A 22,517-nucleotide genomic window follows, 5' to 3' on the forward strand; every position below is an offset into this window, starting at 1 on the left:
GCTTCATGACTAAAGTGTTAGCTTAGAGATGCTCTGGACATCCCGCTTAAGTGACTTTTCATCGGTCCTTCGATGAAAAAGTTTGCACCGCGTCGGCGGATCTCTAGGAATAAATTCGCGTTGGCCCAGTAGTATGGATGCCTCATACCCAAAGGTTGGGGGCCGGTTGAAGTGTCTATTATCTAGCTTCGGTAGCTTACCACTAAGGTACACTCAGCGCTGTTTGCTATGGGGCAGACCCGTTTCCGTTATTCTATGATGGCATGATGCCGCAATCTAGGCCACGGTATCGAATTGTCAGCATCGGTTTTAAGTCTGAATATAGCTTGAGCGACCCCGTTACGGCGCATTTCGGCTGCGTGCTGAACGAAAAGCGGGAGGCGGGTAGTATTTTAAAGTCAAAGAATGGAAATATAGAGTCATTGTCAGTAGTCATAGTTCGTTCCACGTGCCTGGAAAATCTGGCCTTGGCTCTTCACCGCTGTGGTTCGGTTACGCATCTAACAATCGGTTTGATGGGAAACGTCGTCATTGTCCGGAAATAGGTAGGTTCGCTCGAAGAAGACAGCTAATCGTATCTTTTAGAATCGTAGAAAATGCATGTTTTTTCAATACCGCTAGTTAGCCAACTTGCATGACCCGCCTCTCAGCCTCTGCGAACTATTGCAAAATCCTTCGGATATACGTGAAATAAATCCGTCAAACAGGAACTCATACAATACCAGGTGGGTTAGTTGAATAGATAGTTGGCTATTGCCGCATATTTAAAGATACTTAGTATTTTAAAGGATACATACATCTCTAAACATAGTCGTACATGTGCGTCATCAATAAATTAGGATCTGAGAAAATACTTTTGTGGAAGTACTTTTTCAATATGACAGGAGCCCTCGCTTGGTTCTTTGCTGTGGGGGATGCATCGCAGCGGGCCTCAGTTTAATGAAAACGCTAATGACGAACGCGACACACATACTGCACAGTGCGTACCAATGTTTGCGGTAAGGCTGAGCTAGATCATCGTGTGGGGCATTACCAGAAATACAGAACCAGGTACCTAGGTATTTTACGTACATACATATGTACAAATTATACCTGAATTATCTCTGGAATATTTAAAGTTGTATACGTTGAATTGTCAGATGATATGTAAATGTTGAACTCGTCGGCGACTATCAATTCGAAAAAGGATGAATTAGGACTCGTCCCCAACCCCCTCGTGCTCGTATATGCAGTAAGTACCTAGAAACAGGTAGCGAGAAGAAAAAAGCTGGGAATAGAGTAGAGCTAGCTGTATTAACTTCCGAATCGGGAAATATATCCTTGTATGTGGCTTGCGCTTGTGGCGTCAGCGACGCCCGGACGGGAATTAAATGAGTACGTACCGAAGTACTTGCCTCTTGGAGGCCTAAATGAATTGATCTTAATCCCCCAATCCCCTAACTTATCCCCTAAATGCCTGCCATGGGCATCAAATTCATAATTAGACTATTGGTTCAGCTTGTTCTGTCACCAGTCAGAATCTATTACTTGAATTCGCCCGATCACGCTATCAGGGAAATCCCTTGCAGAAAGGGTTGATTTATCTGCAGCCGACATGGAGGGAGAAAGGTACGCTGTGAGTTTCAAGAATACAATTCTCGAAGGACTTAATTGGTTGCGAATTCGTCTCCCACGTTCGCGGCCAGTCTGGGTTTGTCAAGGTCGTATATTCCGTATGGAACACCCTACATACACAGATATATACCGTGACATTTGGGCTCTGGTAGGAAGTAGGCAAGGTGACGTCGATATTGATTGGCTTGTCGATCTACAGCAGGTAAAGTGAAGTGAGGGGCAGCGCACGGTTTCTTGCCGATAGGGATGAAAAATTTCGATATCGTGGCGGTATAGTGGAAAGGAAGAAAATTGACCGGTCATCAGTAGGACGCGGGGACCACATAAAAAGGCACATAGGATTACCTGATATAAATGTCGAAATCATCTCTGTTACAATGCACAATCCGGTCCACTCCACAATATTCAAATGTCGGGTCGCTTAGTAGGGAGGTAAGAGAATAAATAGATGTCAGCTACCCAGCATCATCGGGCGGAATGTCAAATGCCTTTCGGCTTCGGCTGTGGAACGGCGCAGCGGCCGACGATAGCTGCAAATTTATTGTACCCGGTAACACGACGCTGGCCTTGTTCTAACTTCTGTGGGATCAAACGCTGTATTTTATTATGGTCATATGCAATTTTTCGCGTTGAATGAAAGAAGACGCGGCTTTAGGACTCGTCTTTTGAGACAAGAAGCGAGGAGCCATATTCAATGCAACCTGAGGCAAGGCCCCAAATGGTAACGCAACCGCTTGGCTAGAAAATCGTATGCACTCTGCCTCAGAAGCTATTCTATTCGCGTTTGACTGCAGGAACAGCATTCGTATAGTAGCAATACCCCCTAAAAAGTTGGTGGTATAGGACTATGCTGGTGGTATAATGCCCTTAACATACTACCTAGGAGATAGGTAGGAAATTACCGAAACTAGTTGGGACCTATGGGCTTCCGTTGAGAGCAAGGGTTCTAGTGAAGGAGTCGCCGATTAAATGGCAAAACACCCTAACTAGTAAGAAAAGGAGATGCCCGGTTCTACCCTGTTCGGGTAGGCACACACGTGTTAGACCCGACACAGACAATAGGTTTGTAGATATCGTCATTGTTCCAGCTGTATTCCGTAAGAGGCTATCTCCCCTACCTAGGTAGGTCTAGGTTGGTAGGTAAGAAAGGTTAGGACGCGTGTGCGGACACGGTAAACGGTATCGCGGCTTTGTGATTGATCGATATATAAGACCACGGCCGGCACACCATCAAGATAGAAAGCAAGATGAAGTCGGACACGATTGGCTAGACAGAGCTGGAGTCGGTGGAATGAAGATGAGCTGTCCCACGGGGTGTACAGCATTTGTAGAAAGCAATCAATCAATCCAATCATGGTAGATCCTCTACCAACAAGCAACCCACCATATCGGTATAGTGGCCTTTATTCCTTACTGGACCGGCTCTTTGGGACGCCACCTTCTTGTTGCATGCTGTGCATCCAGCGATTTTTTAACTAGTCTAAGCAAGCACCTTAGACATGATCATCTTACAATGTTTTGTTGTTGTCGTGTTGTGTGTATGTTTTGCACGTTTTGCATGTTTTTTCTTGCTCTTTTCGGTTGGATTGTGTGGTAAGTTATCTAATTGTATGCCTGCCGGCGGCCGCTGACAGCCTGCTTCGTCCCTTGGTTTCCCCTTATCCTATTGGCGAGGGAAGGTTAGAACGCGGTGATCCGATATGGTCAGACCTTTCAAACACGCATGTACAATGGTATAGCGACCTTCGCGTGCTAATGCAGGTAGACCTACAAACCCGGTCTCTAACCCAAATAGATACAAAAGATACAGATGTAGATGATGGAACAAGAAGGTGTGTTCTACGTGACAAATGCTCAAGGGTAAGGTGTAAAAAAAAGGGCAGGCAAGCCAAGTTCCCCCAGCTCTGATTTGATTGACTGGATTGATTGATTGCGTTATGATGGACTACGGAGCTGGGACGCAAATAGGGGAATGGATCCCATTACACATGACACGCATGATAAATTGATTTTCAAGTCGTGTAAGACCGCGTCAGGAGACGGTGATTGGTTAGGGAGTATCGATGATTTGGTTTGACCGGCGCGACATCTGCCTTGTGCCTTGTATTCTTGCAGATTTTCATGGGCTGAAATGGCGACACTAGTCCTAATGAAATGGGGGTCCCCTTGTTCCAAGTTCCGTTCGCAGCTCTATGCGAACTGGCGTAGGATTCGCTCAAGATCGAAAAGGGAAAAGAGTAAAAGAGTAAAGGGGCCGACAAGGCCGTATGGTACCGTATTTCTTTACAGTGCCTTGGAAATGCACGTACAATACAGGACAAGCTACCTAGCTACTTATTTTTTAGGTATGTATTTCGCTCCCTATCTCACTAAGAGTTACTTACTACCTCTTAAAATACAGCGTATCATCGGATGATTTGATGATGATGAAGGCGTAGAATTTTAGCACGTTTTTGGTGTGCATTAGCATCGTTTCTTACCAGGCCAGCAGGCTCAGCGGGTCAACTTTACTGGCTGCATCAGCTTTGTAGCTTGTAGACAGATCTGCAGTAATCATATCCCATACCTTACTGAGTATGTACCTAAAATACATACATACTGTAAGCCTGTAGCCTGTCGTATGCTGTGTTCAATCTTTATTACTCAACGCCCTACGTACTCTCTCAACATGTCAATCAATGGAGTAAAATATAGCTGCGCCCAACGGAGGCGAATCCTCAAGTTTTTAACGAGCCGAAGTACCTCATTGGGAATGGATATTGGGTAGGTATCCTTAGGATTAAATAAGAAGCCACTGATATATATCTGTACCTATCTGTATGTAGGCATTCAGGGGTTGTCACTTCTACGGTACGTTACGGGACAAATAAAAGTAAGGCCTCATAATTTTAGGGCATTAGAATACTAGGGCATGCACAAACACGGTGCGACACTCATGCGAATTACGGGATGCCTCCGCTATTTCATCATTCTATTTCGAACCGAAACGCCCCCTCATATCGCGCTCAGTGCTTCTTGGCTCCTTTCATACTGTGGAAAGCCTCGTCTCAATTTCTCAAGTCTAGATCCGAGCACTGTACGTTACTTAAAAGGACTTAAAGAGGTGGAGTATTATCACAACATCCCCATACATATCCGAACTATCGTGCCCTGGTTCTTAATGGCATAATTCCAAGATGTTCATTCGACGGAGCTTGGCAGACGAATGTAATGTACCTAAGCAATTACTGGCATTTCATCCACCAAAGATGATGGCCGAAAGAAACGGCCTAACCGCCCTAAAGAAAGGCCATTACGTGCATATACGCCTATCAAATCTTGAACTCTTGCATTACTAGTACAACTACCTGCCCGACTAAGATGCCTTTGTTATGTAGGTGTACACATTGTACATACAATGCATTATGCGATCAAGGTCATCCAAGGTCAACACCGAAGAGACCTTACCTTCGTACCTACTAAACAAACAAATAACGATAGATCTATTTTTCTAGGAGATGCGCGATTGCTAAAGAGAACAAGAAAAAAAGGGAGGCTCAAACGCATTTCAAATACATTATTGTACCTACCTAGGTACATAGGTATTAGTATTATATATGCATATATTATATCTACATTTACCTAGGTATACCTTCATTTAGGAACCAGGCCTTGAGACAACTGACCAACCAACGGATTTCGTTTCCGTCGTCCTTGACCATAATAGATATAATACGCGATAGTAGACATTCAATTATACCTACCCGACCCTAAACATCGAAATTTCCATCTGCATATTTGAGATTCATTATTATTGAAAATTTCCATTATTCCGACGGTCAAAAATACTGTAGCCCCCCGCAATATACCGTACCGTCTCGGTTTCAATGTACTGAATGAATGCTGATAGGCATGTACAATATTCATCCCACATACATTTCATTTTACATTAGACATCAAGGACGCCGGGACGGCAGCCTCCCTCCCATCTCAACACTGTCAGCATGATGTCTACGTGCTCATTGGGCAGTGCATAGAAGCGGTCTGATATCTAACATCTAATAGCAATCACCAATAGATGTTTTCCAACCCGACATTTGACCATTTGACCCATCCATCCATCTTTTGAAAAAAAGAGAGTGAGACGCCCTACGCCTCGCGCAATCAGAAGATACATACATACCGAAAATGTTAAGCAGCCAACCAGTCAGCCGTCTTAAAATTATTTGTAGACACACACATTAAGTATCTAAGGTTTCTAAGGTTCAAATGGATTGGATGACAATTGGAAATGCCTTGGTTATAACTTTAAGGTCCACTAATTACATACATACATCACACCGTCTCTGTTACTGGATGTACTATCATACCTAGTATGCGGGGACTAGGTTCAAGGCAAGGAATAGTGGAAGGGGAAGAACAACTTAATGTTGCTTGCTTGCGACTTACAGGCAAAGTCTTAGTTCCATTTACTTGGTGCGCAAGGAGCAGTAAAATGTCAGTGGGAAAAGAAAACTTAAAAGACAAGACGGAAAGGTAGGTAGGTGGTAGGTACTTTGATTGCTGGGGGGTAAGGAAGTAGTAGTAGCAGTAGGGGAAGGGGGGAAAAGAAGAACACGCGAGTAAGCTGGACAAGTACATGTAATACTTAGGTACCTCCAACAATAACTAATGCTGTTCTAATGTAGTAGGAGCATTGTAGCTGCAAGGCGGCCGCAGCCAACCAGCTTTAGTTGAATGCTCGAATATAATAGGCCGTCGCGAGCGCGGTACCTTGCCAGGCTCATCCTGGCCACCCCTGGCTCCTTGGTTCAATGACCTTGTGCGCTGTACCTGGTGTAAATTGTTTTGCAAGTACCCTACCTAGTACATACAGTACAGTACTTGTGGATTTTGCAGGTACCTACCTAGGTTCCCGGTACCCTTTTTTATTTTTTTTGCGCAAGCCCGCTCCTACTTTTTTTTCTTCTCACTCATGCTCTGACCCGCGTGTGTGCTGGGGTCAGGCCGGTTGTCTTAGTTTTTTCTTAAAAGTACCTGTTAAACCAAACCAAACCAACTCTTCCAATCCAATCCTTTTTCATCTCCTCCATCCTCCTCCAACTTGAGGCCATCTCTACTCTCTCTCTCCTTTCCTCATCCTCTTCATCCGATCCATTCATTTTCCTCCTTCTCAATACTTATCCTTACCATCGTCTCCTTGTCCACTTTCAAGGAGGAAAGGAGGAGAGAGAAGAACCCCTGGGCCTTTTTTCTTACACGACGGCACAAGACGAAAAAAAGAGGGTAGGGCCGAGATAATAGCAAGAGAGAGCAAGAAGGGAGAAGACGCAAGTCAGATAAATGAAGAGAGGAAGCATCGTAGATTTTTAAAACAAATCTCTTTGCTTTAGAATTCTCGATAAATTATCCTCTTCATATATTCCTCTAGGTAATAACCAATATTTCTGGAATTCGAATTCCTCGGCTTTTTATTTCACGAGGAATCTTCCCCAATTACCACTAAATTACCATCCTATCCTATCCTACCTCTCCCTCTCCCAGTCCCTTCCCATCTTTATTCATCAACTCCCTCCTTTCGCCAGTAAGGCAAACCCTCCTCCATTCCTAAGTCGAGCCCTTTTCTCAACCTCCCCCCTTCCGCTCGATTAATTTCTACCCTAAGGAGGATAGTCTTGTCTAGCTTGCTGCGCAGACTCGAGGCAATTCGATTCTCCTATTCCTCTCTCCTTCGTGCCAACGGTACCAGGAATCTGACTCTGGCTCATCACAATTACTCCAGACGAACATCGGTACTAGACTCCACACGAGTCTTCTACCGATTCGAGGATCTCATAACGAGCCCTACATGAACCCAGTCGCTCGACTATAATTTACTAGAAGCGTGCAGGTGTAGAGGTACGTTGCGTCCGAATCTGTTGGGGGTAGAGAACCCTGAGTAGAAAAAAAAATCCAGGAGGAAGGGGAGGGAAGATAGGGAAGAAGCATACCTATTACCACCTATACATCCCCATACATACTGCGCAAAAGAGACTAGAAAGATGTTGATTCTAATTATTGTTTTTTTCTCCCTGTATAGGTACATACCGACGGTCCACCCTAAAAGTGTTCCAACGGTGTACTCGGACACTCACGCACGCTTCAATCCGCCGCGTCGAGCAGATACGCTTGCCCTCGTGGGACTCGTTAACTCGCTGTTCCCACCCATTTTCCAATTCGGCCAGGAATCACCTAATTTCCTGTGATTAATCGTGGCGGTAAGGGAGAACCCTTCTTCAGCAAAATTATAACACAGACCAACGTCATTTTGTATGCACGTATGCTGCATTAAATACTCCATCGAGGATCAATTGCCTGCCAGGCCTCTCGAGCTGCGTGCCAGGAACCGATCCCCACTGATTCTCGGTCGAATCAGAATGCCTGGCGTTCTGCCCCTGATCGTGTGGTTCCAGAAGACCGTGCCCTGCTCCGTTTGGCCTGGCTTTGGTCCTCAATTGTCTCCTTGGTCTCAATTGGATGTTCCTGTGTTCCTGACGCTAATTCTTCTTCTACTCTAGAGCCTTTCACTCGACGTCTCTTTTTATAACGGCCGCCTCTCCGGTCTCTTTCACCCCATCATTTCATCGTCTTTCGGTAGCCATTCGGCCACAGTCATTCCTTATTTTTATTTTTATTTTAACTGCATACAGTTCATCACGCTCTTTAATATAGTAATAATTGTGTTGTCCGTCCAGCTGGAATAATACACTCCTTCGACTCCTACCTGCGACGGTCACCTTAATACGCTCTCTCACAGCACATCAAGATTCCTGGAGAACCTAATCGTCACTCTTTTAAGAACACATCCTAGTATATCGAACGTGCGATATTACTTCTTAGTCTCGGATTATTACCCAATCGATCAATATGGCGTATTCTACCTCAGGAGACTGCGGATTCTTCGTTGAATCCGACGAACCCCGTCAACCCCGTATTAGTATGAAGGATGCGGCAAAGATGTTGGCCCGAAACAGACAAGAGATGATTGCCAACGAATTGTCCCGTCTTGCCGGCGATGAGTACTTGGAGGATATCATGCAACACATGAGACACATGGAGGTTAGTGTTTTCGAGTTATTTTTCCCAGCCACTTTGCGACATCTTCATGTCTCAATTGGGTTGATAAATAGATTCGATGCCTGAAGACTAACAATTGCATAGGACGAGACGTTACCGGATGCTAATCTGATCGATATGCAACGAGAGATTCAGTGGTTCATGAGGCCTTATCTGATTGACTTCTTGATTGAGGCCCATGCCGCTTTCGCGCTCCTCCCCGAGACCCTGTTTCTGACTGTCAACTTATTGGACCGGTACTGCTCAAAGCGAGTCGTTTACAAGCAGCACTATCAGCTCGTTGGGTGTGCAGCCCTTCTCATTGCCGCCAAGTACGGGGACAAGAAGGACCGTGTGCCTCAGATCAACGAACTGAACAACATGTGCTGCGGTTTGTACGACTCAGGAATGTTCACTCAGATGGAGATGCATGTCCTCAACACTCTTGAGTGGACTATCGGACACCCGACCGTCGACTTCTTCACTCAATTGATAGTTGCCGAAGAGTCCGATGACCGAGAGGTTGAGCATATGGCAGCTTACCTTTGCGAGATTGCCTTGTACCACCGAGACTTTGTTTCCACCAAGCCTTCTATTATGGCTCGCGCCTCCCTCGCCCTTGCACGTGCGATATTGGGACGACCGGAAGTCAACGATGGTGAATGGGATCACTTGGAGAACGTTACGGTCCTCGCTCTATCTCAACACCTACATCAACCATCGGTAACCTTGTCCCGAAAGTACTCCTCGCAACATCTGTCTCGTGTGTCTGGAAAGCTCGGCGAATTCCTTGCTCAGCAAGCCGCCATCGCCCGACGAGCTCAAGGACCACCTTCGCCTCCGTCGGAATCCTCCTTGTCGCAACACAGCAGCATCTACAGTACTCCTCAGAAGGGCCATGGCGCTGCCATGGGTGTTGCTGATGGATATCTGACGCCCCCTATCACGCCTGACGGTGTCAACTTTGGTGTAGCGGACCCGATGAACAAATATGTACCACCTCGATGCCCAGTTACACCGACACCTCAGCCACCCAGCATGACAGGATATCCTCAACAACATACACAACAATACCCCGCCTACTCCTCATACGAAGACTATAGCGGTCCAATGGTCTCATAAAGACCATTACACCTGACCAATACCTACGAATCCGAAGACCTAACTCATCAACCTTTTATTTTATGACCGACAACCTCTTATTTCGAGACTATCGCATGGATGTGTATCATTGGAAGAAAAAAAAAAGATTGTTGCATACTTGACGGTTTAGGCTCATCTCCATGGCATTATCAGCGATTTTGATTTCATTTTCTGTTTTCCTTCTCCGTCATACCCATTGAGCGTGCTACAGCATCAACCACCTAAAGCGAACGATTGTCGACCAAAAAAATCTGCTTTATTCTTTCCGTGAGTTCGGGCGTTTTCCACTATCGATCCGAGGACAGAAGACGGCACCCAAATTGCAGCTTCTAGAGCTTGGGAACGTTGGAAGTGAGGAGGGGAGCAATACATAAAAACGGGGATGTATTTGGGAAGAAAAAAAGAATGGCAATTTGTGAACAATCGATGGAAGATGATGGGAAATATGGCAACATGTGCACAGTTTGGCACGTTTGCAGGCGAGTGATTCGCCGATTGCTTTCGGGAAGTCTAGAGGCGTTCGATTCTCGCCTTACGCGGCCGAAGAACTGTGGAAAGCAATACTACGGCGCGCCACACACGATATGATACACGGATGAACTCCCTAAGCCAGGGAGAATCTTAATTCTTGTGGAGGACCTTTGCTGCGGGGGACCTTGGCATTTTGGACGATACCTTGGCTGGCTTTTCGTTCGCATGATTCGACTATATGTCGCATGATAGTATGCCTGCAGCACCCGTAAATAAAAATGGAAAAGAGTAAAAACCTCTCCAAGAACTTCGCTTTTGTCATTCGTGTTGTGTGATTCGTTCCTATTTACAATTACCAGTACTACGCTGCTGGCCCCCTTGTAAAAAAGGGGTTATAATAATTGGTTAATCCCTTGATTCGAATCGAGTCCCCGTCGATTACGTAAACTATTCAATACCTAGGCTAGGTAGATAGGTGAGACCAAGTGGTCTGTGCACTCTCCCCGATTTGGACCTTGCATATGGTATATGATTGGCTGCTTAGGTTGATTAAACGTTGAGCATTTACTTCCCCTCTGCTTCTTCTACCCATCCTAATGGCTCTTCCACTTTACATCCCGCATTGTATTCGCACTCCTGCTCATTCTCTTCACCCACCACCGTTAGACAAGCCGGTGAGGATCCAGATCGAAGGCCCATTGGTATCTGTCCAGAAACTTCTTCCGGAGGTGCTATGGCATGTTGATGTATTCAACCCAATATTTCCGCAGCCGGCTGGCCCGGAGCTCGCAAGACTAGCGTACCGGGCTATATACGGACAGGATGCCAGTCTTTCTGTCGAGAATGATATGATTGAGCGAGATGAGTACCTAGGCTGGGTGCACGAGAAGAAGTAAGAGCGCGCTTGCTCATTACCAACTATTGAGTCTCTGTATCTAACGATTATTGGGGCACCCTACTAGTGAAATTGACTATTACGGCGTTACATTTGACCATCTTGTTCCCGCCGACGATTATTTTCCCGAGGTCCTACAAATTAATATCTTAGAGATAGACGAGGACGAGGGAGAGTACGCAAACACGTACCTGCCATTCGCAGTAGATCCCACGGAATATATCGGGAAGAAGATACTAGCGGTACCAAGATGCTGTCAGAAGAGGAAGGGAACTACGGACCGGTCGAGAGTGAATGGTTCGGTGACCCAGAGAGATCTTGTCCGGCAAGGGTTTGATAGGGAAATGATGATGAATTTGTTGGTAGCCTATGGGGTATACTCCACGAAGATCCCAGAGAAGCGGTTTGACAAAGTCCCTCAGCCGCGGACAGGCACAGCCCCCAAGGAGAAGGAATAAAGCCGGGCTCATCTGTTACAAGAGCGACTTCTGGATCGCCAAAGAGAGACACTTGCTTCCGCATCAGGTCGAATAGGTAACCCCGAGAGAGTTTACCTGGGAACTCGATATAGAGCATATCTACGCCAAAATTAACGCCCGGTTTCTCTACGGTGAGCTCCGTTTAGACCGGCTTAATCAACTCTTATATATTTAGCAAACCACTGCCATATTTCGGTGGCCAATAGGATCCTTAGACTCGCCCCGCAGTTCTCGACTTTTTGCTTTCGCATTTTTTCTCATAACGTATCGTATGTAGTGATACAATTAGTATCAAAAGATCACACAAAACAAGCTCTATTCAACTATACCAATTACTAATATTTTTACGTCACATTGATGAAAATTAATTAATTCTATAAAAAACTCGTCGGATGTGCGCTGAGGTATGGCTAACCAATCAGAGTCGATAGTTGACTGTGGCGTATACCTGTATACCTTCCCTCCCTTCTCCTCCGCCCTTTAAAGGGCGGGTCGGTCAGCTAGTAGTCCTTCACCAAATAAGTCAGAATCCCTAAGTAGGTAAACAGGCAGATATGACTTAATATTCTCGGACTACTATTTTTTTTTTTTTTTTTGGTAGATACCCAAGGTGACAAAGTCGCAGGTCAAAAAAAGTAGATCTCCCGCCGCATGGACCTCTTTCGATCTGACCAACAAACATGCTTCTGCCTCGCTGCCTAAATAGGCACCTAGGCAGCACGTCAGAGGCACAAGGGTCTGCCAAGAATAGATTGTTTAATGTTAAAATACGAACCTACAATATCTCTGGAACTACTACGTACAGATATACCATATTGCCCATACATTAGGCTACATATCGTCATAGCATACTATACCTACTGTACCTGGCTGGCTATGGGGCCACGCGATAAGCAGAAAACCCCGGCCACGGGATTCTCGGCCCCGACTCTCTCGCTCGTGGAATACGTTAAGATCGCCACCGGTCAGAGTTTCGGAGCGAGGAAGGATGGAATACGGGGGCCGAGGCTTAGGAAAGGGCGGATGAACCGTGTGTTGTTGTATAACGGATGTTTTAACCCGCCGCATCATGGGCATTTGGCGCATTTGATACATGCGTATCGGTATGCTGGTGGTTTCGATTCTCTCGGGGATAGTGGTAGCGGTCACAGCACCGCCGCTAAAAATAATGACGACGGTGGTGGTGACGGTAGTAGTGGGAGTAGGAGTGAGGACGCAGTTATCGGCGCTATCATCCTGGTAGCCCCAGACGTATACCTATCCTACAAATTCCCCACGCACAAGAAAAACCTACACCTCCCGGAAAATCAACGCATCGAGCTGTGGGAAACAGCACTCTCCCATCCCCAAGTCAACGCTCGGGAATGGTGTGCGGTGATTCCGGAAAGCGATTGGATGACTGTAGAGTCCGAACTTGAGGACTTGTGCGCGGGGGATGGGGTGCAGGTTGAGTATGTGAGGCTTGCGGGTGGTGATAAGGTTAGTAGGAGGTTGGTTGAACATGGTGCTTGGGGGTGCGTTGTTACGGTTACCGCGGATGTTAGTCGGGGTGTGGATTTTTGTGAGAGGGATGGGGATGGGTACAGGTTGCACAGGATTAAGGGACATGGCGAGTGGAAGAGAGCCGTACAGGACGATGACGATGATGACGGTGATACAGGCGAAGGCAAAAAGAAAGGCCGCCGAGATGTATGGACTTGCAGCCACGCCAAACGACGCGATCGCGAGCTTCTCTTCGTCACGAGCCGCGAAGATGAGCGAGTTGACCCGAACGTGAGTTCGACAGAAGTAAGGCGTATTATAAGCGATGTTGTTTCTACTTCTACAACCTATGCCTACACTGCACAGCAGACCCAGGATTTACTGGAGAAGGAATTGTCTGGCGTGGCATTGAGTTCGGAGCTGCTGGCGCGGTATATTGTAGAGGTTCCGAGTTTTTTTGTTGAGAAAGGGTGGACGAGTTGTTAAGAAGCCTCGAGATGGCTGGTTCGTGATTGGTTTATCTCTAAGGAAATGTCGGAGATTCCTCAGACCTACTTGCCCACAGATTAATCCACAAGCTAAGCACAGCCAGCAGAAATTTCAAAACACCAGCATAGCTACCTATATTGCCTCACTTATTTCTAACCACAGATATCTTGAAACTTCACCATTGACAACTACCTCATCCTGGGGTGATGACCGCCGATCTGAGATACGTGAACAATGCGTGCCTCGTCGATCCTAAAGGCAACCCGATGTTCCTAACTCAACCAGATAGCAAAATAAACGCCGCCCACCTCCCTCGCACCCGCAGCAAGACCCAACCGATGTCCTCTGGCTAAGATCTGGAAGTCGTTATACTTGCGCCACTATAGATGAGTCGCGGGATCGTGCTTAACTAGGTAGGTAGTCACCAATATTAACGCCACTAAGATACTGAAATTACTCCTACAGATCATATATCATAACCAGGCTCGGGAAATGTGCTCAAGCTGGGCGGCAAGTGTCATAGGTTGTCATAGAGCAATCGCGATACTTGTCTGTCCGGCTTTGCTATCTCGGTATAGCTGTATATGCTGAATAGACACGCTATCTGATATTCCATAGGCTGTTGGAGGGCCACCGAGGCAAGCCCTTTTCTTGATCGACCATTTCTATGGCGCGGAGTAGCAACGACCCGGATCAACATAGGTAAGACAAGCAGGAAATTGCTTTGTTGGGGATTATCTCGTGTGAGGTCAGCTTCCTGACGTGCGCCAGGTCTGTGATAGTGCTGATGTGCGTATGCTGCATTATGTAGCTCAATGTGAGCGCCGATTCCTTATTATCCACTCGAGTAGTAGATATCATGTTCTTCTTCTGCGGAAATTGCGGTTCATGTTGGTAGGGGCGCCTTTTTTCCACCGGGGCTCCGAAGAAGGAAGGAGATTAAAGTTCCTCAGGGGGACTGTGGCAGTATTTGGCGAACACATTGTTCTTGTCAGCACTAGATGACCAGCCGTCTGCGAGCTTGTTAGTGCGTTGTAGTCGATCAACTCGATCTTGTCCTGTTCCGGATCTGAAAAATTGTACATACTCTGGGTGCTTTCATCTCATGCCTTGATGGACATGATGACTGGAATTTGCATTCTACTGTTGGCGTAGAGCATATCCGTTCTGGAATTCGGGGGCTTGCAACTACTTACTACCTAGTGTCTGGTTGATTAGGTGTATAGGTACTGCCTCTTCTCGGTGATAGGAAGAGCGTGACACTTTTCCTAGTAACTCAACTTCCCAACGCTTACAACTTGCGTCTACTATCTTCAACAGTTTCAGAATTATGCTCAAGCACGTTAGTATGTATCTACATTATTTCATCACTGATTTACCTGATTCTTCGGTGCCCACTTAATGCGGTACATGTAATCGATGAATATTGATGTGATGATGACTGGCGTTACTTTACAGCGCCCATATCTTCAATCTGGAAATAGATCTGAAATCCTATAGATTTATGGCGAGCTGAACAGCGATTCCCTTGAAGTTGCCTTGTGTAACACATATACGAACCTCTATAACGTTTCTTTTTCACTCTTCACTCTTTATGTGTTCCGCTATGCGTGCAAATTGCCCTGACCCCTATATATAGCACGGACCAAGCCTTTAACAAAGGAAAGAGAGCTTCGTCTATAACCACCGATTATCATTCTCACATCTACGACACAAACCTCAAAAGACTCGAATCATGGCTGACAAACTCATCGTTGATGTCATCGCCGGGGACAAAACTACGCAAGGCCACACAAAGAAGTGCGTCCTTGAGTTCAATTGCAAACCCATCTGGGGGTATCCAAAGCTGGTCCACTGTCATGAAAACACAACCCAGATAGCAGAAGCCCTTACCAAGGCGGATAGCCGCTTCGTGCTCTATATTACAGAGAGGCCCCACTCAGTTGAAGGTCACGCAGCCAGAATCACTATCAAGAAGGGCAACACTGTTTATCTGGACAAGCTGCACACCCACGACAACATGATAGGACTACGTGACGCTATCAACAAGGCTCTCGAGGACGACGACAAGAAATGAACGAATGTAAGTGAGCCCATGTTCTATCTGCTTGAGACCATTGTCTCCAAATGTTCTCTTAATGAAGCCGATCCAGCACCGCCATCTCAGTCACCCCAGTCCCCTCTCATACGCCCCTAGGCTGTGTTAAGAGTACTATATATTCTGATACATTAAAACTAACTCTGCTCCAGTAAGGATCGAACACGCAACACTTCTTCATTTACCTATCATCAAAACTTGGAATCGAAGTGGCTGAGAATCGTGACGGAGACGAGCACTATGGAAAGTTAAGGGATATATATTTAAGGAAATTCTAACGGTCTGCGACCGTCAATTAAAACTTAGAAAATTCAATGTCACTCGTTTGCCCCTTTTCAATTCATCAATTGTAACAGTATCTCTATGTGACTTGCCTCACGGCCCATTCTTGAATGTATTTATATGCAGCATCGACTTATACCATGCCGGCTCTTGAAAAATAAACTCCAGTTCCAAAAAGGGGCTACTCTCGCCTCCTAGTAAATAGTTTGATAACCTTTCATACCCCATCTATGAAGTTCCTTCGGATACCTAACTCCCTTTTAATATCTTTTGAGTTTTTTTTTTTTCCCTTTTCCATTATTTTCTATTGTCTTAACACCTTCGCAAGGTATTCTCACCAAACCACAACGGGGCGTACTCTCTGCCATCTCATCGAGGTAACAGTAGTTGTGACAGGTAGTTCCTCGTATTCTATCGTGGTTGTGTTGGATACCTCTATGTAGCCGCTCACGCCAGGTCCCAATTCGCCATCGGATTCGGTCCAGGCGATCATTGACGCCAAAGTGGTCATCGATGGATGGTTACCATACGGCATTGCGCCAGGAGGGAATGTATATCCGGATGCCTTTGGGTTTGTATCTGTAGGGTTCGGCCCTACGCCACCGATATTGGGGCTTGATAGGGGTTGACCTCCGCTTGTAGGCATGCCACCATCGTTACTCCCGGTCGGATTTGAATTTGGATTCGAGCCCGGTAATGTTGGTCCAGAACCCCCTATTCCGTTATCGACATTCGACTGTTCTCCCGAGCCTTGGCTGCTAGGAACAAGGCCGCCATCCCCAGAAGGACTGGGAGCCGGATTAGATCCAGATGTACTAGGGTTATTTCCAATACTCCTAGCTATGCTAGACTGCGTACCCTGGCCTTGACTACCTCTATTGCTAAACCCCGTGCCACTATTCGCGGCGGGATTTGAAGTCGGACGAGAGCTTGGCATCGAAGGGTTGCTATTTCCATTCTCTCCATTAGGACCCATTTGTGTCCCCTGGTCTTGTCCACTCGAGCCATCGTCCCCGCCGTTGTCGGCCTGGCTTGTTGCCGTTGGAGCATCCGTGACTGTAATTGGGCTTCCCACCCCGCCGTTAAGTGGCGTACCAGGACCTCGACCTTGAGAAATACCCTGATCAGGATTCTCACCACTACCTAATGAGGTGCGGCTTGGGTCAGTAGATCCCGGAGTGCACGAACTACTCATAGAAGCACCGCTATTCAAGTGAGATGCCGTTGGTTGATTTTGTCCTCCCGGACCAGCTTCGCCTTCATTACTCGGCGATGTGCAAGGTGAAGTCATCGATTCCAAAGAGTCGGTAGTGGCGCAAGCAGAATCACCAGATCCTGCGGTACAACTGGCACTGCCACCATTGGGGTTCAAAGTTGTAGGTTGTTGTCCTTGATTAGAGCCACCTAACCCACTGTTTGGTGGCAGAGTGCCTTGGTTATTTGTGGGTGTCGATGGGTTCGAGCCTGCACCACCATTGCCGTTTGGTGAAGTGCTCGCTTGGGCCGTACCGAGTCCCGTTGATCCCGCGTTGCCATCATTTCCTAATGAACTACAATATGGGTTACTCGAGCCAGGGGTACAGGAGGCTTGCCCACCGCTAGGCTCAATATTTTGGCCAGCATCAGGTGCTTCCGTGCCACTGCCAGAACCTGGCTCTGTTCCTTGACCTTGGGTTGCTGCTGTAGGGGATGCCGAGCCGCCATTGCCAACTGTATTCGTGCAGGACGAATCATCTGAACCAATTGTACAAAGCTTACTGGCATTGCCGGTTGGTTTGGCTGTGGCCACCCCACCATTTGATAGTGAGTTTGAACCTTGGTTTTGACCAGCTGAATTCGAACTCGGGTTTCTATTGCCTGACGGCATAATCGAGGGTGAATTCCCTTGGGCATCGCCTGAATTTTGACTCGGATTAGGATTGGAGGTTTCGGTGCTTTGACCTTGGTCCGAAGATGCCGGTGCTGGGTTAGTGCTACTCCTCGAAGGATTGCCATTGGTAGTTGGAGATGCGGTCCCTTGACCTTCACTTAATGATGTCTGATCTGAGCCGGCGCCATTGCCTGTTGGGTTTATAGTGTCTTGGCCCTGATTCGTATTGCCACTGTTCCCGGGAGCCTCAGTCCCTTGCCCCTGGCCAGTTGGAGACGCACCCATATCACCACCGCTGACTGGCGACGAACTCGGTGAATTCGGATTCCCTCCAGCAGTTATCGGGCCAGTACCTCCATTTCCACTCCCAGAGTTTGATCCGAGGCCATCCCCGTTAGAAGCCGAACCAGAATTCTCTCCAGACGCAGTAGGATCCACACCTCCCCCATTACTTGTCAATGAATTTGGGCCCGACCCTGGGGTTGCAGGACCGCGCGCTGGTCCACTGAATGACGGCGTATTTGTATTAGCACTGGAAGTCACAGTTCCACCTGCTCTCCCATTTGTAGCAGAGCCAGCACCATCACTTTCGTCGGTGGTGCCGCCACCATTACCATTTGGAAGGGAGCTCGTGTTTACCCCTGGGCTGGTATCACCGGAGCCACTCGACGATACACCAGTACTCGTATTTGATTCTGTCAGGATTGCTCCCGGAGTAGTTGAGTCAACTCCCAAACCACTAGGCAAATCCCCCCTAGACCTCCTCGTCGAGCTCCCATACTCACTAACCACCTCCCCCGTATCCGCATCCTCAGGCGGGTACACAATCACCGGCACAGTAACAACCTCAAACGCCACACCCCCCAGCGCCATAGAAACAACCTCCGGCGGGTCTAACGTCGCAGGTAGTGGCTGCGGTCCTACGCTCGCCCATCCATGAGCTTCGTCATCCGAGCTATAGCAACTAATGGCGTTGTTACCTCCACACACTTGCTCCGGGTCCCCTGTACATGGGATCGAGCATGAATCGTCAGTTAATTTCTCCGTGCCGTTGAGGAAATTCCCACAGTAGCATGTGTTCCCGTACTCGGTACCTGCCATTAGGTAACCTTGGGCTATACAGTGCTGGACACAGTTTTCGTTAGTCAGGGGGGAGAGATTGGTGGGTGAGTCCATGGCGAGAACACGTTGGTCCGGTTGGTCGGTCCAGCACCCACAGTACCCCCACCCAGATGCTCTGTCGGGGCTCCTGGGGGGTGGCTGGGTTGGTCCTGGTGCCGTTGGCTGAAGAGTTGTTGTTGATGTGATTGTCCCGGCATTATTAGGTGTCGGTTCGGAAGATCCCGTACACGTATCTAGACCCGTCGTCGGGCCCGGTACACAAAACCAGCCTCTATCGCAATGAGCGCAGGGCCAACCAAACCCACAAGGAGCAGGCTGTGCTGGTGTCTGGGGAGGCGGGCAGAACCATCCATCGAGACACTCATGACAAGTGTAACCCGAACCAGGGCACGGCCCGCGGACACCAGTACCTTCGGATGAGGGCGTGGGGGTGGCGCCGGCGCCTGCATTAGGGCAGTGACAAGTTGCGGCGGCACATTCGGAACAGGGCATAGGATCTGGACACGGCTTGTAGAAATAAACGGTAAGAGTAGATGTCTGACCTGCTCTGTACGGTGGTAATTGTTAATTGTAATTCTATTCGGTACGCAATGTTGTAACTAACTTACAAGAAAACCGTCTCTGTAGGTGCTGATGCGCAACCGTCTGTAATAGTGACACTTTCCGTTACGGTAGCTATCCCGTCGGCTAACAACAACAATCAGTCATAATTTGCTTTTGACTCCAGATACTTCCATACGTACCCCCTGTAGCTGTTGTCATGGGTGCATTTTGTACCCCTGATTGCACTGCTTCGGTCGGAGTTGGGCTGGGAGTTGGCAGGGCGTTAGCGCCGGAGCGCGGAGTTGTGGAGGGAGGGACTACTGGGGGTATTGCGGTGGCGGTTGGAGGCTGGCTGGTGGAAGTCTGAAAGGGGTTGGTTGCAGACGCCTCTGTCGTCAGAGGATCATCTCCCGCTATCGCCGAATCTATACCTCCGCAGAGACCAGCAATCATAGAGGTCACGCCATCAACAATGATTTCCCGGCTACACACATTGTCCTTGATGAGGTTACCAACCAATAAGATAGGACCATTCGTCACATCTGCTATGCCACCAAGAGCATTGCTTAAAGCCTTGGAAAGTTCATCCACTACTGGCGCTGGGAGTTCAGACGACGCGTCTCCTGTAACGTCCTGGATGATATCGTCGGCCGCTAAGTTCAATTCGTCGAATAAAGCTTGCACGGTGTTTAAAGCGTCGGGGGCTTGTAGCTGTTTAGCTCCAACCCGATCTATCACCGACGCAATATCAGCGGCTACCGTTTCAGCATATTGCGCCACAGCTTCGGCGTCGGAAGTTATTTTGCGAATAAAACTCGGTGCTACCAGGGGTGCAATATCGGCGAGTATACCGTCGACTTTATTCGCCAACGCCGCGATTTCAGAGCGGGTCGGCTCCGGTAGGGCTGTAAGGGGCAGTGATGGTTGATCCATTACTAGGAAAGGCACACCACCCGGGGGTTCTGTGCTGGGCAAGCTCATAGTCGAAGCGAGATTATTCAAATCGCCCACAATCGCTGCATCTAGCGACGACGCGGCATCTGGAAGGAAGTGCGAAATAACACTGGGAATCATGTGTGCAATATCGCCCGTCCCTAAACTGCGCTTCTCATGATGACTTAATAACTCGAGAGTTTGAGTGATCTGTTGCTCGATCAACGACCCATTGGCCTTGGCCGGCCGATCGCTCGTCTCAAACGTCAATGGAGCGAAGCCGATGAAAAGGCAACATGTGATGAGTAAACCGAGGACGAGTGTAATTATGAGTACTTTGAATCCCCCTATCCGTAGGGACGGGGTCCATGGGGACAACATTGGATGGCACGTATAAGAACTCGGGTGTCCGAGAGAAAGTGGTGACAACAATATGGTATGAAAGCGAAGAGTTCAAAATCGGGCCAAGATACGAGTCCAAAACACCAAAACTGGATCGACTTGAGTGACGATGGACTAAAAGAGTGATGAAGTTCGAAATAGTGTTTCTATTAGATATGAATCGACTCGGCGAAGTCATTTAGATCTCAATCCTACTGCTGTCGCTGCTTCCTCTTGTATTAATCACATAGCAGGAAGTGCCTAGCTTTATTGTTAAGAGGAAGCAACGCAGTGACTGAAACCATCATATCCTAGAGCCCTTTCCGTGTTCTGTCTTGGTGACTATTACACTTAATGTTTATTCTCCAAGGTGTGGTAGGAATTAATATGTTCCAATTCTTCATAAAGCTTGAACATATTAATTTAGAACCAAATACAGCTCTTTTCCTTTGGAGGCCTGTATCACGAATAAAAAATTAAGTCGTATGATCATATCAAACATCAGCACATTCATAAAGCACCAAGTGAGGAAGAAATTAGCTGTTCATAATGGAGCTGCCATTTTTGCTACCTTGGTCTGATACCTGCCTACCTGGCACCGATGCAATTAGAAATCAAGAACGAGTCCACGCCGTATGCCCAGAATTCCGCATTTAGTATCTCTTTCCTTCCCGAAGGGTGTCCGCGTACTCCTCCAACGGGCTTCGGATCAACTTCGTCTCGGACCATAGGTTGGGTGTCAAGAAACCGTATGTGTTGGAGATAGCGGCGAATGTGGCCTTTAGGGTGTTCTCAAGAGTCTTGGTCGAACCGGATGACGAAGTGTAGGCATCCTCGATACCGGCAAGTTGTAGGAGACGCTTGACGGCGGGGGACGCGACGATCTGGGTACCACGGGGAGCGGGGATAAGCTAGACGTAAAAATCAGTATTGATATCTTCTTAGTTTAATCCGTTCATTTTTCACGTACTCGGACTGTGACGGAACCACACTTTCCGCTCTCCTTGACGGGCAGAGAGTGAGGAAGACCAAGGTTGGTACCCCAATAACCACGTCGGACGGGGATAACGCTGAGCTTAGCGATGATGATAGCGGCTCGGATGGCGGTAGCGACTTCCTTGGAGGTTTTGATACCGAGACCGACGTGACCCTCGGAGTCACCAATGATGACGATGGCCTTGAATCGGGTTCGCTGACCGGCACGGGTCTGCTTCTGGACGGGCTTGATCTATATTGTGGAATTGAAGTTAGTAATTTGCGTCGCAAGTCCCCAAATGCCATAATTCTCTAAAACGAAGAATTGGTAACTTCATGAAATTGTCGTGGGAAATCCGTACCTTCATGACTTCATCCTTAAGCTTGGGTAGGAAAAAGTCGACGATCTGGTACTCCTTGATAGGGAGAGAGTGTAGGTAGATCTCCTCCATGCTCTTGATCTTGCCAGCCTTAACGAGACGACCGAGCTTGGTGACGGGCATCCACTCCTTCTCGCTATCCTTATTACCACCACGACGGCCTCGGCCTCGTCCACGACCACGGCCACGATCGCCGCCTCGGTCACCTCGTGAACCGAAACCACCACCTCGGGCACCGCCTCGGTCAGCCATGATGAATTGATCGGAAGATTTGTGTTGGCTGTCG

General features: G+C 47.7%; 7 protein-coding genes across 7 annotated transcripts; 5 read left to right on the plus strand and 2 right to left on the minus strand.

Moving 5' to 3' along the window:
* The first annotated feature begins 8,414 nt into the window (after positions 1-8,414).
* On the plus strand, positions 8,415-9,993 carry F4822DRAFT_58786 (cyclin-like protein). Its single transcript, XM_051463697.1, has 2 exons — positions 8,415-8,691; positions 8,794-9,993. The coding sequence occupies exons 1-2, from the start codon at positions 8,500-8,502 to the stop codon at positions 9,808-9,810; spliced, it is 1,209 nt and encodes a 402-aa protein (XP_051309797.1). The 5' UTR covers positions 8,415-8,499; the 3' UTR covers positions 9,811-9,993.
* Positions 9,994-10,898: 905 nt separating this feature from the next.
* Positions 10,899-11,655, plus strand: F4822DRAFT_433974 (uncharacterized protein; the record flags this gene model as incomplete). Its single annotated transcript, XM_051461921.1, has 2 exons — positions 10,899-11,194; positions 11,265-11,655. 2 exons carry the CDS (start codon positions 10,899-10,901, stop codon positions 11,653-11,655), a joined length of 687 nt encoding a protein of 228 aa, XP_051309798.1.
* Positions 11,656-12,552: 897 nt separating this feature from the next.
* Positions 12,553-13,644, plus strand: F4822DRAFT_433975 (uncharacterized protein; the record flags this gene model as incomplete). The annotated part of the gene is made up of 1 exon (XM_051461922.1): positions 12,553-13,644. The coding sequence occupies one exon, from the start codon at positions 12,553-12,555 to the stop codon at positions 13,642-13,644; it is 1,092 nt and encodes a 363-aa protein (XP_051309799.1).
* A 1,738-nt stretch (positions 13,645-15,382) lies between these two features.
* Positions 15,383-15,724, plus strand: F4822DRAFT_433976 (uncharacterized protein; the record flags this gene model as incomplete). Its single annotated transcript, XM_051461923.1, has 1 exon — positions 15,383-15,724. The coding sequence occupies one exon, from the start codon at positions 15,383-15,385 to the stop codon at positions 15,722-15,724; it is 342 nt and encodes a 113-aa protein (XP_051309800.1).
* A 142-nt stretch (positions 15,725-15,866) lies between these two features.
* On the plus strand, positions 15,867-16,600 carry F4822DRAFT_418402 (uncharacterized protein). The gene has a single exon (XM_051459529.1). It carries the CDS (start codon positions 16,258-16,260, stop codon positions 16,468-16,470), a length of 213 nt encoding a protein of 70 aa, XP_051309801.1. The 5' UTR covers positions 15,867-16,257; the 3' UTR covers positions 16,471-16,600.
* A 3,008-nt stretch (positions 16,601-19,608) lies between these two features.
* Positions 19,609-21,202, minus strand: F4822DRAFT_58853 (uncharacterized protein). Its single transcript, XM_051463698.1, has one exon. The coding sequence runs from the start codon at positions 20,874-20,876 to the stop codon at positions 19,707-19,709; it is 1,170 nt and encodes a 389-aa protein (XP_051309802.1). The 5' UTR covers positions 20,877-21,202; the 3' UTR covers positions 19,609-19,706.
* Positions 21,203-21,529: 327 nt separating this feature from the next.
* F4822DRAFT_438723 (ribosomal protein S5, N-terminal domain-containing protein) lies at positions 21,530-22,483 on the minus strand (the record flags this gene model as incomplete). The annotated part of the gene is made up of 3 exons (XM_051462551.1): positions 21,530-21,787; positions 21,847-22,104; positions 22,214-22,483. The coding sequence occupies 3 exons, from the start codon at positions 22,481-22,483 to the stop codon at positions 21,530-21,532; spliced, it is 786 nt and encodes a 261-aa protein (XP_051309803.1).
* Between the last annotated feature and the right edge of the window lie 34 nt (positions 22,484-22,517).

The sequence above is a fragment of the Hypoxylon trugodes genome (assembly GCF_022578975.1).
Source record: "Hypoxylon trugodes strain CBS 135444 unplaced genomic scaffold F4822scaffold_10, whole genome shotgun sequence".
In the NCBI taxonomy this organism is placed as follows: Eukaryota; Fungi; Ascomycota; class Sordariomycetes; order Xylariales; family Hypoxylaceae; genus Hypoxylon; species Hypoxylon trugodes.

What these genes read in the sequence shown, in the direction of transcription:
- F4822DRAFT_418402 (XM_051459529.1), top strand. Translation starts at nt 16,258, where the DNA reads ATGAAGTTCCTTCGGATACCTAACTCCCTTTTAATATCTTTTGAGTTT.
- F4822DRAFT_58786 (XM_051463697.1), top strand. Translation starts at nt 8,500, where the DNA reads ATGGCGTATTCTACCTCAGGAGACTGCGGATTCTTCGTTGAATCCGAC. An exon ending in AACACATGAGACACATGGAG is followed by an intron (nt 8,692 to 8,793) that starts GTTAGTGTTTTC and finishes ACAATTGCATAG; the next exon opens with GACGAGACGTTACCGGATGC.
- F4822DRAFT_58853 (XM_051463698.1), bottom strand. Translation starts at nt 20,876, where the DNA reads ATGTTGTCCCCATGGACCCCGTCCCTACGGATAGGGGGATTCAAAGTA.